Source organism: Physeter macrocephalus, chromosome 4, assembly GCF_002837175.3.
Source record: "Physeter macrocephalus isolate SW-GA chromosome 4, ASM283717v5, whole genome shotgun sequence".
Lineage (NCBI taxonomy): Eukaryota > Metazoa > Chordata > Mammalia > Artiodactyla > Physeteridae > Physeter > Physeter macrocephalus.
The window spans coordinates 64,861,007-64,878,112 of NC_041217.1; the positions used below are offsets into that span (position 1 = coordinate 64,861,007).

The 17,106-nt window shown below is 43.9% G+C and overlaps 1 protein-coding gene across 5 annotated transcripts in view; it reads right to left on the minus strand.

Annotated features, from left to right (window-relative positions):
* Window positions 1–11,853: 11,853 nt before the first annotated feature.
* PBX1 (PBX homeobox 1) overlaps window positions 11,854–17,106 on the minus strand; it is a 285,866-nt gene continuing 280,613 nt past the window's right edge. For 2 of the 5 annotated variants that reach the window (XM_007101675.4, XM_028488709.2), the window contains exon 9: window positions 11,856–12,966. In XM_007101675.4, the coding sequence (XP_007101737.1) occupies window positions 12,874–12,966 (93 nt within the window). In that variant the 3' untranslated portion in view covers window positions 11,856–12,873. Of the gene's footprint in view, window positions 12,967–17,106 lie in introns of all 5 variants that reach the window. The other 3 variants (XM_007101676.3, XM_028488708.2, XM_028488707.2) reach the window with 2 other exon arrangements.

Genomic DNA, 17,106 nt, shown 5'->3' on the forward strand with positions numbered 1-17,106 from the left:
CTTATTGAAAAAGTCTTCCCAGTGGTAGTCCCTCTAGAGGTTAAGATCCTTCTGAAGTACAGAGCCACCGCTGGCACGTAGGAGGTGGTGAAGTGCATGCTTGCTACCTGAAGAAATGTAAGGATGGTCACACAGAGAGCTGCCTGTCTGGCAAGTGTCTGGGATGTCTCAAGCAATAACCTCCTGGGAGAGGAGCCCAGGGGGCTCACAGAATCCTCAGCAGAGATTTTGCTATTGACATAAAGGAGGTATTGGCCATGCAAGGAAAGTCCCAGGGAGGTAAGTGTACTGAATAAAGCAGTAATGTGTGGAGAGGTAAGACTGTAGACCCAGAAGTAAAAGAGCTGGGTTTATATCATTGAAGGTTAAGATGCAGTGAACTGACTGATACAAAAGCAAACTTGGGTGCAGAAGACAAATGGTTAATGTGATTGATGAGATCACAGTCGCTTGTTACCTACAACCAGGTGCAGAGGGCCCTGTTTGAGCTTCCAGTCCATGTGGACATGAAGAGGTCTGGGCTCTCCAGGGCTCTCTACTCATTGGTCTGTCCTCTTAGACATGCCTGGTGGGTGATTCAAACCAGATCTGCACAGAAGGGCCTTTGTCTTCAGTTTGAGGTAAGAGTTGGGAGGTCTGCTCCATTCTCTAGGAAAGTTTCCCAGAGTCCTGCATCTCGAGAGCAATTTGGCATCTCTTTGGCCATTAATAAAAATTGTTTCTTTTTTTTTTCAGTTTTGCTGAGATATGGTTGACATACAGCACTGTATAAGTTTAAGGTGTACCACATGATGACTTGATATATATATATGTCACTGTATATATATATATATATATATATATATATATATTTATTTATTTATTTATTATATATGTCAATATATATATTGACATATATATATTTCACTGTATATATGTGTGTTTATATATATACATCGTGAAACGATTACCACAATAAGTTGTTAACATCTATCATCTCATAGATCCAAAAAGAAAAAGAAAAAAATGATTTGTTCCTTGTGAAGAGAACTTTTAGGATCTACTCTTTTTTTTTTTTTTTTTTTTTTTGCGGTACGCGGGCCTCTCACTGTTGTGGCCTCTCCCTTTGCGGAGCACAGGCTCCTGTCGCGCAGGCTCAGCGGCCATGGCTCACGGGCCCAGCCGCTCCGCGGCATGTGGGATCCTCCCGGACCGGGGCACGAACCTGTGTCCCCTGCATCGGCAGGCGGCCTCTCAACCACTGCGCCACCAGGGAAGCCCTAGGATCTGCTCTTCTAGCAATTTTCAAATATACAGCAGTGTTAACTGCAGTCATCCTGTTGTACATGTCTTGATTCCCATTCAACTACTGCTACCTGTATTGATTAATAAGAAGCTAGAAACTCTTAGCCTTCAAAGTAGGTTTGGCCTGGAAGACTTGCGAATAAACCCAAAGACTAGCATTCAGAGAGCAGAGTATCCGCTGAGGAGAGATTTTACACGTTGAAGCCATTCAAGTAAGACATTAGAGGCACAGCACATCCTTTCCTCCTGGAAAAGGAGAGCCAGGAGAGAACAGGGATTCGGAGAATGTGGCATGTGTGAGACAAACTTCAACAACCTCACAGTTTTGTCCAAGACCAGCCCTGCTTATCTACTTCTAAGCATCAAGTTTGTGATTTGTTTAAAGAATCCTACATTTTCTTAAGTTAGGAACAGTGCAATAGTGAGTGAGAAATGATGAAAGACACATTGATTAAGCCAGAGAGATAACAGGAATTTCCTCAGGAAGGACAATATCTTAGCAGCTAGGCTAGACTGATATAAAAAAAGAAAGAAAATATCCATAGGTAATAGTTCCTTACAATGGAACTAGGAAAAAGGAGGACATTCTAATTGTTACCAGTTCAGAGATGGAGATAGACCCAATAGATATACCAGAAGAAAAAGTAATACTAATAATAAACATATTTTTAGCACTTATGTGTGTCAGGCATTATTCTAAATTTTTTTGGTTTTTTAAAAAATTGATATATAGTTGATTTACAATATGATATTAATTTCAGGTGTACAACGGTGATTCAAAAATCTTATCGATTGTACTCCATTGAAAGTTATTATAAAATATTGGCTATATTCCCTGTTAACTGTTCTAAGTATTAATGCATTTAATCCCCCCCTACAACCCTATGAGGTATGTATTAGTATTATCTCCATTTTATAGGTGAGGAAACTGAGGCATAGAGAGATTAAGCAATTTATCCAAGGTCACAAAGCTAGTGAATAGTTGTAGTATAATGGGGAATGTATATTTGGTCTTTGTCCCTGGTTCCTGACACAGAGCTCCGAAAACCCTTGTAACTTCCTATGTGATAAGAGTGATAGGAGTATCTTTAGTCTGTGGGCCCCTTGATATCTTCAGGATAGCTGCTGGTCAGAGAACAACGAAGCCTTGTTGAGAAACTTGAAGCTTTCAGTCCCACCTCCCAACCTCCATATAAGAGGAAGTGCTGGAGATTGAGAAAATCACCAACGGCCAACGATTTAATCAATTGCATGCATGAAATGATACTGCCATAAACACCTCTAAGCCACGGCACCCACATGCTGGGAGGGTTGGACACCCCAACTCCACAGAGAGAGAGGATTCTGCACTCAGGACCCTTTCAGACCTTGCCTTATGTACCTCTTCGTCTGGATGATCATCTGTATATCCTTTATAATAAACCAGTAAGTATAAGCACATCAGCTTCCTGAGTTCTGTGAGTCGCTCTAGCAAATGATCAAATCTGAGATGTGGGTTGTGGGAACTCCCGATTTATAACTGGTCAGTCAGAAGGACGGGTGACCTGATACTTGCAGCTGGCATCTGAAGTGAGGGTAGTCTTGTGGGACTGAGCCCTTAAGCCTGTGTTGTTCGATGCTAAATCTGGGTAGTTGTTGTCAGAGTTGAATCGAATTGCAGGACACCTAGTTGGTGTTGGAATGTTGGAGAACTGGGGTTGGTATGAGATAAAAACCTCTCATGTAGTGTCAGAAAGAACCTGACAGTAGCAGAGCTGAGATTCAAGTCTGTGTGGTCTGGCTTTTAAGATCTCAGTGAGCAAACTACATGTATCCCTCACACCAAAGGCTCCAGGAAAGATCCTCTGAGCGCAGCAGATGGGCGGTGGGTAATGAAAGCAACTGGAGATGTTCCCATGGATGACTTTAAAGGTCTCACTAGGGGACTTCCCTGGAGGTCCAGTGGTTAAGATTCTGTGCTTCCACTGCAGGGAGCGGGGGTTTGATCCCTGGTCAGGGAGCTAAGATCCTGCATGCCATGTGGTGCAGCCAAAAAAAATAAAGAAACAAACACATAAATAAATAAAATAAAGGTCTCACTAGATGATATAAGAAAATGTGGACACATTTGAAGGGGAAAATCAAGAAGATACTGGTAAAATACTTTAAGAATTATTACTGAATTCCAGCACAGCAGTTATTGTGTAGAGGGACTCAGACATGTCCTGTGTTATGAAGCTGCTCTACGGAGATGGTGCTCTACGGGAGGACTGGGGAGGGCAGGAACACACCTGTTGGGAAAACAATACCTGAGTGGGTGATGGGAAGACACCTCTTGTGGAGCCTGACTCCACTTAAGGGATTAAAGCTAGCAGGACATATCTGAACAATGGAAGCCTTGGACAGATCCAGAACATTGGAAACAATTTTCAAAGTAGAGTTTAGAAAAGTGTGTTAGGAGAACATATGTCTGGGACCAGCAACAAAGAGAGGGAGCTGCCCACAAGACAGAGAAGGGATGTGACTGGGGAAAGGGTGGGTTACACCATTTTCAACTTTGTTGGCTCTGCTTAAAAGGAGTTGGGGAATAATAGGAGAGAGAAACATTAGGGTGAACATCAAAGACATTGCAGAAAGGAATGTTTCTGCTGATAATGAAGCAGCACCAGACACTCAAGACCTAGGACTCCAAGGCAGAAGGAACGAGAGGCTTTGTGGGCAGAGGTGATAGACAGACATCACCTCTGTTGCCGGCATTGTGCGATGTCAACCTAAGCTTGGGCTTAGCAACTGGACACCAACTCCGGTGGAGACAAGAGTGGGTCACAAGTTGGAGAAGTTCGAGAAGGAAGAGAATTCACAGTGATACAGGATAAGTGTACCTGGGATTAGGAACACGAGGCTTAAAGGGAAATGGAAATTGCATTCATCTTAAATATGTAAATGGATATGGGGGGGCGGGGCTTGGGGAAGAAGGGAGACTCAGGTAGCCTGTGGTGGGAGGGGACCCATTTTACATTTTTGAATTTTTCACAAAGACATGAATATTTCAAAGGTCATTCTCTGAGAGAGGAGGCAGAATGCATAGGTTGGATTGTTTGCCCCAGGATATAGGAAGCAGAGAGCAAAATTAACCTCTTGTTGGTGGCTTTTTCTCAACACCGCAGTTGATACTAGTCAACTGGCATTGTAAATACTGAAGTAAAGATTTCCTTTTTACTTTTTTATGTGTTTTCTGTCTTTCCTGCGCCCTCCCTGTATTATCAAATCTCTGATCCAGTCATTCATTATGCAATAGTCATGTGGTACCAGGATCTGGGTTCTGGGAGCTTAATTTTGCTCTAGTAGTCTGGGCTTTGCTTGTGTTTTCTAAATTCTCTGAGAGGAAGCTGATCCTGGGATGTGGTTCATATGCTTCCTGAGTGACTTTTTAGGAAAGTGGGCTACCAGAGAAATTCAAGTCTGGATTGATGAACTTTGGAGAAACTGAAACAGCTACCCCCATTCCAGTAGAAGGGACCTCTGCTGCTGCTGTAGAAGGAAGAAGGCCTTGACTCTACCTCTGGCGATGGAGTGCGCTTTCTGGCTGACAATGAATGAGCACAGTAGGAGATCAGGAAAGGCCGAGCTGTAGACTAGCATTTCTTAGAACTTTTAGGTTATGAGAGAGGGAGATTTTATTTTAAACTTTAATTTCTCTCTGGATATATATTAATGGGAGATTTATATTCAAATGTACTGTAGCACTTGGTGCCTTTTATGCTGTCCAGAGGTGCTCACTGTCAATGCTGGCGAGCTACCCTGGACAGTACGGCTGGTTATCATGGGAGAGAGGGAATTTGGGCTTGGAGTGTCACCTGGACATAATGAATGGACCCTATGATCTATCCAGAGGAATCCAGAAGCGTGAGCTAAGCTCTTTTGCATGGATCCCAGGAGGATAACAAGGACAAGCATGTGGCCCTTTACCACTCCTCTTCCCGACCCACACGCTGCCCAGGGTGGCCTCGGAAGCCTGCCCAAGGCTAGAAGCCATAGGCTGTGTCTCACTGTGTCTGACTGACCCAGACAGTAAATCCATTGCTCTCTTTATTTGTACACTGTCGGAAGCTTTTCTGCAAGGTGTGAGAGCAGAGCCCCCAGAGCATAGCCTCAGTCCTCTCCCCGGGCCTCTGGTGCAGAGATCCAGGGTAGAACACCTTCCTCGGCTCACCCACTAAATGATTTCATATGACTGAACTCTTGTGCCATCCTCCACGCTGAATATTTCCAAAAGGGAGGCGATATTTTGGATAACAAAGGGTGGTCGAAACACTGGGATTTTACTTTTTGTTTTAAGTGGGGAAGGTTGTGATTGTCTATAAGGATAAGCAGGTAGAACTCTATGTGGGGGGAGGGGAGTGCTGAGCATATCCGATTTTGTGATTTGAAAGCTTTAGACCACTACGCTTTGAAGTGACTGCTGGCCACCAGACTTGAACCTTCTAGACATCAATAAACATGGGAATGACTTCCTGACGGAGGGAACAGGCTGCCTTGAGGGATGGCAGCTATCCCTTCAACGTGACCACAGGCTGAGTGCCCAGTCATGAGTTTAGACAACAACAAAATTTGGAGACTGATGAGGGGGCAGTATGGGGTGGCTCAGTTCTGGCCCCTGTTGTTATACCCCTTTCTGGATCTTCCCTACTGAAAAGTGGCAAAGCCAAGTCTGGGAAGTTACTGGAACTGTTTTTACTGGGAGAGTGTCCAGTGTAGTGAAACAGCCATGTGGGCTTGTTTTTGCCCTCACTAATCCTTTTGATCACTAGGTGTGATACAGATGGCCAACTACTCAAGGAGTTATTGTGTGCTGTTATTGCCAGGAAGTAGCCGCCTAGCCAGGGACCACTTTTCCATCCTCCCGCCCCACCTCCCCAACCCTCACATTTAGGAATACTACTATAAGGGAGGTCTTGGTTAAGGCTTTCAAGAAATGGTGAGCCTTCTACACACTCTTTCCCTCCTGCAGGCCAGATGTGGAGGGCTACAAATTCCTGCAGGGTGAAGGAGCTTGATGCCTGAATCACTGCATGGAGACAAGGCATCTTGACCAGGAACGTTTGCCGGCCGCTATTAGCATTATAAGTGAGAAACAGACTAGTGCTGCATTTGAGGCTCTATACATTTTGCTCTATTTGTTACAACAGTTTAGTACCACTCTAAGTAATAAACTAAGTGGCTGAGTTAGGTCCACAATTTTCCAGGCAACAGAAAAAGGAAGTGGACTGAAACTGCCTTGCATACCCAAACTCCCATAAATGTGCTCCCTTGTTCAGATTTGAAGAGGGGACGCAAGACCTTCGTTTTGGCTCCTGGCAATGCTCTCCAAATCAATATTGGCAAGATAGCCTTATACTTTTGAGTCCGTTGGACCCTTAGCTAGTCCCTTAATAAAAATAATAATTTGATCCCTGATGACTCTCCATTCCTTTGATCATGATCATTAGAATCATGAGAGAGATGAAAGGGTGAGTGACTGATGTTTTCAATACAGACCTGCCTCACTGGGGCTCTGGGAAAAGCCTCCTGAGAGCTAAGGTGTGAGAATGAGAAAACGATGCATGTGATGCCCCTAGAGGAACAATATGCAGAATGGCAGACAAGCAGCTCCATCCCACTCCATGCATGGGAGATGGTGTTAAGGGCTGGGAAGCAGAATTAGCTGTTGAAGGCTGAAGTGGTGGTCCAGCCAGAACACTCTAAGACATCAAACTCTGTAACAGACCACACCCCAAAGGTCCGGGCTCAGTGTGGGTACAGACAAACCACTGGGAGAGATACTCACACGGGATGGAAGACATAACACATGGTAGGCGTGTACATCTAGTGGAGTGGCATCTAGCAAGCATACTTCTGAGAGCCTACAACTGGGTAGTGTTACTAACCCAGATTCCTTCCCCTGAAGCATCTCTTGGGTACCACAATTTTCCTTACGACCAGATCACAGCAGACAAAGGGAAGGAAAGGAGAACCACTGGGCAAAAACAGCTGTGACTCAGAAACTTAGAATTTATTCTGGAATATCACCCTGTTATTTTAACTGGTGCTTGGTGGATGGGAGCTAATCACAGACAAGCAGACAAGATGGGGTGCTCTGCCTTCCTATAGCACAGCTAATATTTGCACATAAAAGATCCTTCTTTCGCTCTCTCCCTCCCTCCCTTCCTTCTTACTTTGGGGTAGGTGACGCAAGGTCATTTGCCCCACTGTCAATGTAGACTTTAAAATGATTAGGGTCACAGTTTAAAGCCACACTAACCCACGTCTTACTTTGGGGAAAGACAAGTTTCCAGCACGTATAAATTTACACAAAATACAAGTATGCTTTTTTGCAACAAAAGAAACTATTTATTTGGAATATGCATTACCAGTACAAATTAGGAGACTGTAAAACCTACACCGTGTTAGTATCATTAGAGAACACAAAATTTCAGTTGGAATCAAAAGGGACAGAAGCCTGTGCTCTCACAGAAGCAGGAAAGCTTAAACTTTCAAAACCAAAACAGAGCAGAGCTTTGCAGGTTTATACTCTGAATAATAAGAACAGGGGAGGGGGAGCGGGAGAATAAAACCAAAAACCAAAGGAAAGCACTTCAAAATAATTGAAAACGCCAAAGGAAAGAAAAGAAGTAAAAAGAGAGAAAAGGGGGAAAACATTGAATGTTTTTATTAATTTTAACAAAAGGAAAAAAAAGTTTACAAAAAAATAAAAGATTCCAGAAAGCTTTGAGCTAGGGATTGAAACCATAAAGGTGATGTGAAAAGCTTGTCATTATTTTGTTATGACTTAAAAACAAGAGTGCAAGCGTTTGGGTAGAAACACTTCCTAAAGTGTTCTGAACTTTTCTTGCTTGGGTTCTGGCTGCTTTCTGAATGCTTAACCATTTGTTGAATGAAAAACATTTAAATTAAGGTTTCTCCAGATAATATTGCTTTCTTTTCTCCCCTAACTTAACAAAAACATTCCAAATCAAGCCAGTTTGACAATTCGCTTTAATCAGCTGCCTAAATCAGAGGTTAATAAGAGGCGCACTGCCAATGAATCAGGTGTAACTGCTCAGCACTGTAACAATAGCACTGAGTCTGGCTCAAAAGATCAGTAGGCCAAATGACTCTAGGACGGCTTCCTGGATCTAGTCTACTCAGCCAATGGTGCACAACCCACCAGGATCTCCTGTGGGATTCTACTGGAAGAAAAACATCCTCTCTAGCTGGAAAGAGTCGTGGAACGTTGTTATTAATCAGGAAGAAAGAAAAAAAAGCATTTTATTGTGTCATTCACAATCAACCAAGGCAAAAACCTTTCCCTACAGTATAAAAAGGTCCCCTGGACCAATTCCTTGAATTGTTAAAGGGTTAAAAAGAAAACTCAAGTCCTTGTCTTTGTTTTTCTCAGGGATTGCAAGAATGCCACACACTCCAAAAAATGCAGGTGAAAAATATGACATCATTGTGGGCTTGATCTTTGAAGTCAACCGAATTCTGAAGCAAACAGAAGTACAAGGAAACAAGCCTATTCTACAAATGTCATCTTTTCACATCACCTCAAATACATATTTAAGGAATAAAAACAGCAAGACCATAATCCTGACAATTAAAAAAAGCCCCCCCCATAAACAAACCAAAAATAACACAAAACAAAACGTAGTTTCTTTTTTATATTTTAAAGAGCAGAAGAAAGAAAAGAAAAGAATTTATTTCTGGGTCTCCAAGTTAATAAACATAATAACGTGTTAGGCTGTACCTATTATGCTCACTATTCCAACCTTTTTTTTTTTTTTTTTTTTTAGTTTACAAAATGAATTACTGTCACTTTTAAACATTGTGAAACAGGAAATGGATGTGCACAACTCGACACTTTTCTAGCATTCTTGAACTAATTCACAAATGCAAGAAAATAAAAGAAAAATGGGGGAAATGGTGAATGTAGGTAGTTCGGTGTTAAAAACTAATGCAGGAATGATATGCATTGTCACAGAAAGAAGAGGGGAAATCCCCCATCCTGTTTTGCGTGCTATGAGGGTCATTTTTAAAATTTTTATTATAAACACTATTAAATTCAGACCGCTTTTTTGGTTTTTTTTCTTTATCTGAATATACAAGAACATTCATTATCAAATGTTCATCATCAATACTACAAAGAACGAGACACGAGTCGCAAGAAACAATGGAAAATGTTAATAAAGCTGAAAGAATCGTTGAGTATTTTTTTGTTTTTTTTTAAGTTTTTTTTTTAAATTTGAGTTTCTGTAGTTTCATCTTTTTTTGGTATCGAAGTCAGGTTTTTCTGGGCAGAAAAATAAAACTCAGAAGGAAAGAGGGGCAGGGAAGATATGTGAGAGAAAGGGCAAACGGGAAATAAAGAACCACCACCACAGCAAAATAAAAAATAAATGTAAAGGTGTCACTTGGCAAAAGTACCGCACAGGAGTCAATTCCAAGCCAGGGGGAGGAGTTAGGGATGAAAAGGAGGATGTGATGAAGAGTTACAAGGTGGGCAAACCCTAGGGCTAGTATCATTTCTCAGGGGAAATCTGCCAGGGAAAATGGAGCACTCCCACTTCCATGAGAAAATGAAAGAGTCCTGGGGCGCATTTTGGTATCTGTAGGGTTGACCTAAGACGAATTCCCAGGGAGCTGTATCTCCAGAGGCACGCTAATTTCCTTCCCCACCCTTCCGCTGCCAATGTCCTCATGCTTCGCTTAATGCAAAGAGACGTGGTGGCCGCCACGTTGGATGTGATCGCGGGCGAGGAGGGGAAATCGTGGGAAAGGGACTGGATGCGAAGAGCACTGCATGAAGTGCTATAGGTGGGGAAGATGCTGTGAGAGGTGATCAGTGCAAACTACTGCAGGGAGAGAAACTGCCTGTGCAAAGGCAGCACTGCTCTGATCTCTTTCATCAACTTAAAATGGCAATCATTCAACCCAAATCTGGAATCATTCTTCCTGTTTCCAAGAGAACCCTTTTGTGTCCCTTTTGTACTTTGCCCCTAATCGGGGGCATGCGATCCCACTATATTCCTCTGTAGATCCCTGTCACTCAGACAAAGTTCTCCACTGGTTTTAATCCCTGTGGAATGGTCACAAGATGGCTCCTTCCAGGATCCTCTTTATCAAGCCCTGCTCTGATTATGGCACAGGTTAGAAGAGAGTCTTCTGCTCTGCTCTTAAGTCATCCAGGCATAATGCCATCTTGCCAAGTATTTACTTTTTGCACTTCCTTCAAATACACATACCTTCTAGTTCCTTAGGTTAACCCCCCACCTCCCAACACCCACACACAGGAACATTTTCTAATCATTACTGAAGTGCCATGCAGAATGTCCATGACCTTGTTAGCTGGCCACTCTCACCCCTCAGGGTCTTATACCTCTCCCGGAGGCCTCTCAAACATAGTAGATGTGACAGGGACTAAGCAGTTACAAGGCCACATACTGGATTCAAGTACAAGCTAAGAGAACCAGGTCCCATTTTTTCCAATTTAGAAACATCTCTATTCTAAGAAACCAAGCAGACCAAAACAAACAAACAGAAGGAACAACACTAACCCTTCTCTTTGTCATCAGGCTGATGACCTCAGGGTACTAATGTTAACCAGAAGTTAGAACAGGAAAACCATTTATTGTCCCTATGTGGCACGAACCAGTTTATCTTAGGGACGCTTCTTCCCCTGACTTCACAATTGCAGACTGGATATGAATGAAATCAACTTCTTCTGTCCCTCACAAGCCTCTTGGTGAGCCAGGCGTAATAACCCCCATTTTACAGATGAAGAAAATGAGGCACCAAGAGATCTGACCGCCTCCCACTTAATCAAGTGACAGAGCTGCCATGTTTATTGCTGGCACAGTTGGCTATGAAGAATGTGACCACAGGCGACATGAGGACAGCTTTCTGGTACCTACTCTTCACTCTCAGATATTACCAGGGAATAAAAATCATGGATGATTTCACTGAAAGCCTGACCTCCCTGCTCCCCATCACTCTCAGGTCTTCAAAGTAAGCAAGAAAAAAGTTTGCCCAAGCCATGTTCTTACACATTTTTCTCCTCCAGGACAAGAATGTGGTGCCATATAACACTTTGGATAATTAATGCAATGTCCCTAACATAAACACAAAACCAAAACAGAACCAAATCCATTGTAGACTTTGTAAGTACTGTGTGTGGCTCCCTGAGAGCTCCAGAGGTGGTGAGAACAGGATTAGTTTATACTGGAAACCTGGCCTTCATCATGATCAAGTCCTGTGTATGTCGTTCTGGTGTGTGCATGCTGGGGGCCTGGAAGCCCCAGACACATGCTGCTTCTCTGTGTCAGTGACCTTCACTCAGAGTTGTTAATTCCCTCTCTTGGGCTCACAAGGTATAATGCTATGGTTACTAATATAGGTATTTGAATGTGGCATGTGACTGATTTGGGGCAAGTGAATGTGTGAGGCTGTGTACATGCCTACGTTTGTATGCTTGTGTGTGTGTGTGTGTGTGTGTGTGTGTGTGAGAGAGAGAGAGAGAGAGAGAGAGAGGGAGAGGGGGCAAGTGAATGTGTGAGGCTGTGTACATGCCTACGTTTGTATGCTTGTGTGTGTGTGTGTGTGTGTGTGTGTGTGTGAGAGAGAGAGAGAGAGAGAGAGAGAGAGAGAGAGAAAGGGGATAGGTAAAGAGTTGCAGGATAAGAACCTTCTACTCCTTAGTGATGCATTCACCACCATGCCTAACTCAGACCTGGTTTTGCAGTAGATTCTGAACACCGCTCACTGCACGGTCTCCAGAGGCTGTCCCTCTGAAACCAAGAGCTGTTATTGGGAAGATGCAAAAGCCTCTAGGAATTTTGCCCTTCATGTTCCTTGAGCCTTCTCTTGCTGCCTGACTTCCTGCTGGGAACCAACCTAGCAGAGGTGAAACCAGAAACTGTGGCACTTCTAGAAGGCCAGCAATGGCAGCCCCCAAAGAATACCTGGGGCTGAGAAGGAAGAGGAGGAATTGTATTCTAATCAGAATCGTCCCCAGGGAGGGAAGAGCAAGAGGAGGCAGGGTGGCCTGGAATGAGCAGGGCAATGTGGCGTATTCCTGCTAAGAGGTAGTGAGAGTAACGAGAGAAACAGAGAAGGACTGCCTGTTAACAAAGGGAGCAAGGGATCCGAGGGAGGTAAATCTGGCCCCTCAAACCACCAGCATGAAAACATACCAACACTTTTATTATTTTCTTTGTATTGTTTTTCCTCTTTAAATTCCTCTAATTGTTGAAAATATCCTTCAGGGATGTAATAGAGGGCAGGGACCCAGGGAGTCTAGGACAGAGGGAAAGGGTCAGGGAAGATGATGGACACCAGGCTGACAGCTGGAGGCAGGGAAGGGTGGCTTCTACCCAGAAAAAAAAGGGAAGAGAGTATAAAGAAGTGTCCAGATTGGCTGAAACAGCATCCCAAAGAAGAGAAGAGAAGGAGACTCTTATTGTGTGTGCTGATTGCTTCGACCTCCAGTCTGACCGCTTCAGCGTTGAGAAACCCTCCCTCCTGGCCCGGCCCCGACTGGAGCACAGGGTCAGCCGGGATGCGACTGCTGGGAGATCAGTTGGAGGTATCAGAGTGAACACTGCCAGGGCCTTCTGTAGGGGAGGTCACTGATGAAGGGGTAGTAGCATCCTGCCAACCTCCATTAGCCTAGAAGGGAAAAAGGGAGAGAAGTCAGTCCTCTGAGATCGGGTGGCTGTTCTGAGCAGACAATGACAATAAGGCAACTTGGGTAAAGGGCCGAGCACAGTGCCTGGCCCCTCATCTAAGGGGCGGCTATGTTTGTGGTTGACAATGCCCACCTCCCCCACCCACAGATGAGTTTGGCTCTTCCCAGCGAGCCTCTGGACACAGTACTAGCACCTCTCACTTCTCACAGGCTTTGTAATTCAGTCCAAGCCACCAGATGATTGTTCTGTGTGCTCTAGGATGACGGCAGCTGTCCTGCAGGCCAAGGGACCGAGTTCTAGTTCTGACCCTGGCAACAATTAGCTATTGGCTTTGGCGAAGCACTTCCCCCTGTTTGGCCTTGGGTTGGCTCCCCTTTAGAAAAATTAAAAGATTAGCTCAAATGTTTTCTAGGGTTCTTTCCAGCTCTGGATGCTCCCTGTATTATGGGATCCCAGGCACCTGTTCTATGCAAGGTTCTGTTCTAACTGCTCGAGGGTATAAAATGATGAGTGAGATACAGTTCACGTCCTCAAGGATGGGGATGAGACAAGCAAACGAATGAACTATAATGCCAGGCAGAACCTAACACATGGTACAGCCCAGTTGTCACGAAGCTTCAAACGAAGGCAGTATCTCCTCTTGATGCAGTATCAGCAAAGGCTTCATGGAGGAGGGATTCTCTGAGGTGAGCCTTGAAAAGCAGGTGATCAGACGAATAAAACAGGTAAAACAATGGTGCCAACACCATAAGGACTGGTCTGTGTGACTATAGCTAAAAAGGTGGTAAGACAGGAAGCTACAAGTTTGATCTGTATTTGCAGATCATCTTCTAAGACTCTAAATCCAGATGCATTAAAACAATAAAATTGTCCTAAAAGGATTTGTTGGTTTTTTTTGTTTGTTTGTTTGTTTTGTGGTATGCGGGCCTCCCTCTGCTGCGGCCTCTCCCGTTGCGGAGCACAGGCTCCGGACGCGCAGCCTCAGCGGCCGTGGCTCACGGGCCCAGCCGCTCCGCGGCATGTGGGATCCTCCCAGACCGGGGCGCGAACCCGGTTCCCCTGCATCGGCAGGCGGACGCGCAACCACTGCGCCACCAGGGAAGCCCAAAAGGATTTGTTTTAATGACCACCCCTTTCAAAAAATACCCCACCATTAAATAGCTGAAGAATGATTTGCTACAGTGGTTGATTCATGATTGTTTACATATTTTAAAGCACTGAACTGTAAATGTGCTAAAAGGCCTCTTTTCCCCAGTCACTGGGTTCCTTTGAAGTTAATAGACTCTCAACGCTGGAAATGTTAATACTGAACAGACTAGATTTTAGGGAGTCCTGGTAAATTATTTTTATTGTACTTTCCTCTCCTTTTATTCCCTGAAGTAGGTGGGGGTACCTGGGGCAGGTATTATTATTGCCATTTGGGAGGGACCACAGCTTCCACCCTAGTAAAATCCACAGTACTTAGGAGCATGGCTGGCATTTGTAGGTGCCGGCAAACATCCATTCACGTTTCATTCATAAGAAAGCACAGGCGTAAGAGAAAATCAGCCTTCCGGAATTCCGACTGAGACAGAACACAGGCTTCCTAACCTTTGAATCAGGCTCTTTTTCTCTGCCCTTTTCATCCATTTGGCTCTCTCTGTCATTGGCTCACCCAAATGATGCTCCAATGTTCCCAGGAAACCCAGGTTTTTCATTCAGAGCAGCTCCCACCAGTTACTTCAGCATGAGGGTAGGTTTTTCCCCACACACCTCACTTTAAGAGCAGATCTGGACACTAAGCGGGCAAAAGGTCATCCTGGGCAATGCCAGGAACACGGCCCCCTCAATCTTGGATCAACGAATAACTGCTCTCAAGTTCAAATCTCCATCTCTTAACTGAGTCAGGCAGCTCCTCCTACTCCCCTTTTCTGTTGGAGGCCATTTCCCCTGTTGTTTGTTAAAGAGAGATTAGAAAGAGAACAATGAGGGGAAAATGAGAATTCCTTCTCTTATAACAGGAGGCTTTGCTATCTTTTGGGGCCTAAGACTCTGTAGTATGATCAGAATCAAGAAAAGAATTAATTCAATTTCCACATTTAGGTTGGTCACCAGAGTGACGATATCTTACTTAGCCTCCCCTCTCAACCAAGAACACATGTATTCTTTTGGTACCATTTTAGGCTGATTGAGAATCATGGTTCTGTTTATTTTTCCCTGATGAAAATCCTTTAGCATCATTTATCTTTTCTGATGATAAAAGTAAGATATGCTTATATGATATTTGCAAATGCAATATCTGCAATTATGCATGCAATATCATATTTGAAAATAGGAGAATTGTAAAGAACAAAGAGTACAATAGCCATAATCCTACTACTCAAAATGCTAATCTTAGCATTTTGATGTGCATCCTAATAATTTTTTAATATGTGTCTGTTTATCAGATAGATAGGTAGATAAATAAATAAATTAACTCACTAATTAAATAGACTGGAAGGTGTGTGTGTGTGTGTGTGTGTGTGTGTGTGTGTGTGTGTGTTTGCTGGGTAGCATGGGATTTTAGGAAACTTTTCAGGAGCTCCATAAGTACAACATCATAAAGCAGAGAGTGAGGTGCTTATAAAAGAGGAAAAATGTCATGCATCTTAGACTTGACCTGGTATGAGACAAGTAGGGGAGGAAGCTCTCTAAAGCAGCTAGTGTCCATGTCATAGCACGTGGCACAAAGGCATGTCATTACATTGCTCACAAATCACCACCACTACCATTGTTGAGCCATACTATAATTCCATTAAAATAACAATAAGTGGTGCCCCAAATGAAGCCATTAGTAAAAAAAAAATGAGCTCTGTGGCGTTTCATTAGCAGGGAATTAGCAAGGCACTGTATATTGACCAGAAGGTTCTAGGAGACTTCTTTTTGAGTCATCTCTGAGCTGAGATAACTCAAACAGCAGACATTTGATCTCTTTCCTTCAAAAGTTCTGTTTTCTCAGACCAGTGCTCAGGATGCCAGAGGGGAGAGAGAGCTCACAGATGGTGGAAACAGGAATTAGTTCAGCCTGATACCAAAACCAGCATTTTAATTATGCTAGTTGGCCTGGTGAAGAAGAGTATATAAAACCTTATTAAAAATAAAGAAATAAACCAAATCTCTTTAACTGCCTTTTCTTCACTCCCCCTCCATCCACAAACACACACACACAGACACACAGGCACACACACTTCAGATGGGGTGACCAACTGCCCCAGTTTGCCCAGGACTCCGGGATTTAATGGAATGGGGGACTTTCAGTCCCGGAGCACCCTACCCCAGGATATCCCAGCTATGACCCTTGATTTCTTGCTAAATTCAGGACACCGTAGCCTATGGGTTTCAAGTTAGATGAATGCAAATACTTTTTAGAACAAACGAGTCTAACCCTGGGAAGTGTTGAAGGACTCTTCTCTCTGGAGGTGCTTGCTACCACGGCATATTGTCCGCCGCCGCTCCTTTGCTGCTAAAACCTCCATGAGATCAGGAACTGCAAGCAAATCCACCCTAACCGGCTTTCCCGTAAATCACTTTGGCTGTTTCAGCTGTATCATTCCAGCTTTAATGTAAGACGTTCAGAGGCTGCACCGTCCTGGGAAACAGCTGACCTCGCTTACTGCCACGTTAACCCCGGGGAGCAATTCCTTCCCTCTTCCTCCACTGCGGGTGAATATTAAGTAGGAAACACCGCCTTTGTGTGTTTATTTATCTCTGGGAACAGTGAGAGTCAAAGATGGTCTCATTAACAACCGTGTGAGGTGGCGGGAAAATAAGACCACTGTTTTAATTTTTCTTCTGCACCCCAACTTCCTCCTTCACTCTCCGATGCAAACCAGCCTTTAAAGGGACACACTCACTTTGTAAAATGCTGTTGTTGGAAACCACCCTGAGGGGATACAGGGGTGGGAATCTGTAAAGCCAAATATGCCCTTTTTATCTCAAAGCATCCATAATGGGAGAGAGTTCACATTTACACCCAGTTCTTTCAGGTTAATTCTGTAGCCTGTGGCCTGGGAAGCAAGACTTGGTGTAACATTTAATTCCGCCAGGGGAAACCTAAACCAGCAGCAGGCTTGACCTGGAACCTCATGAAGAGGAAGCTAAT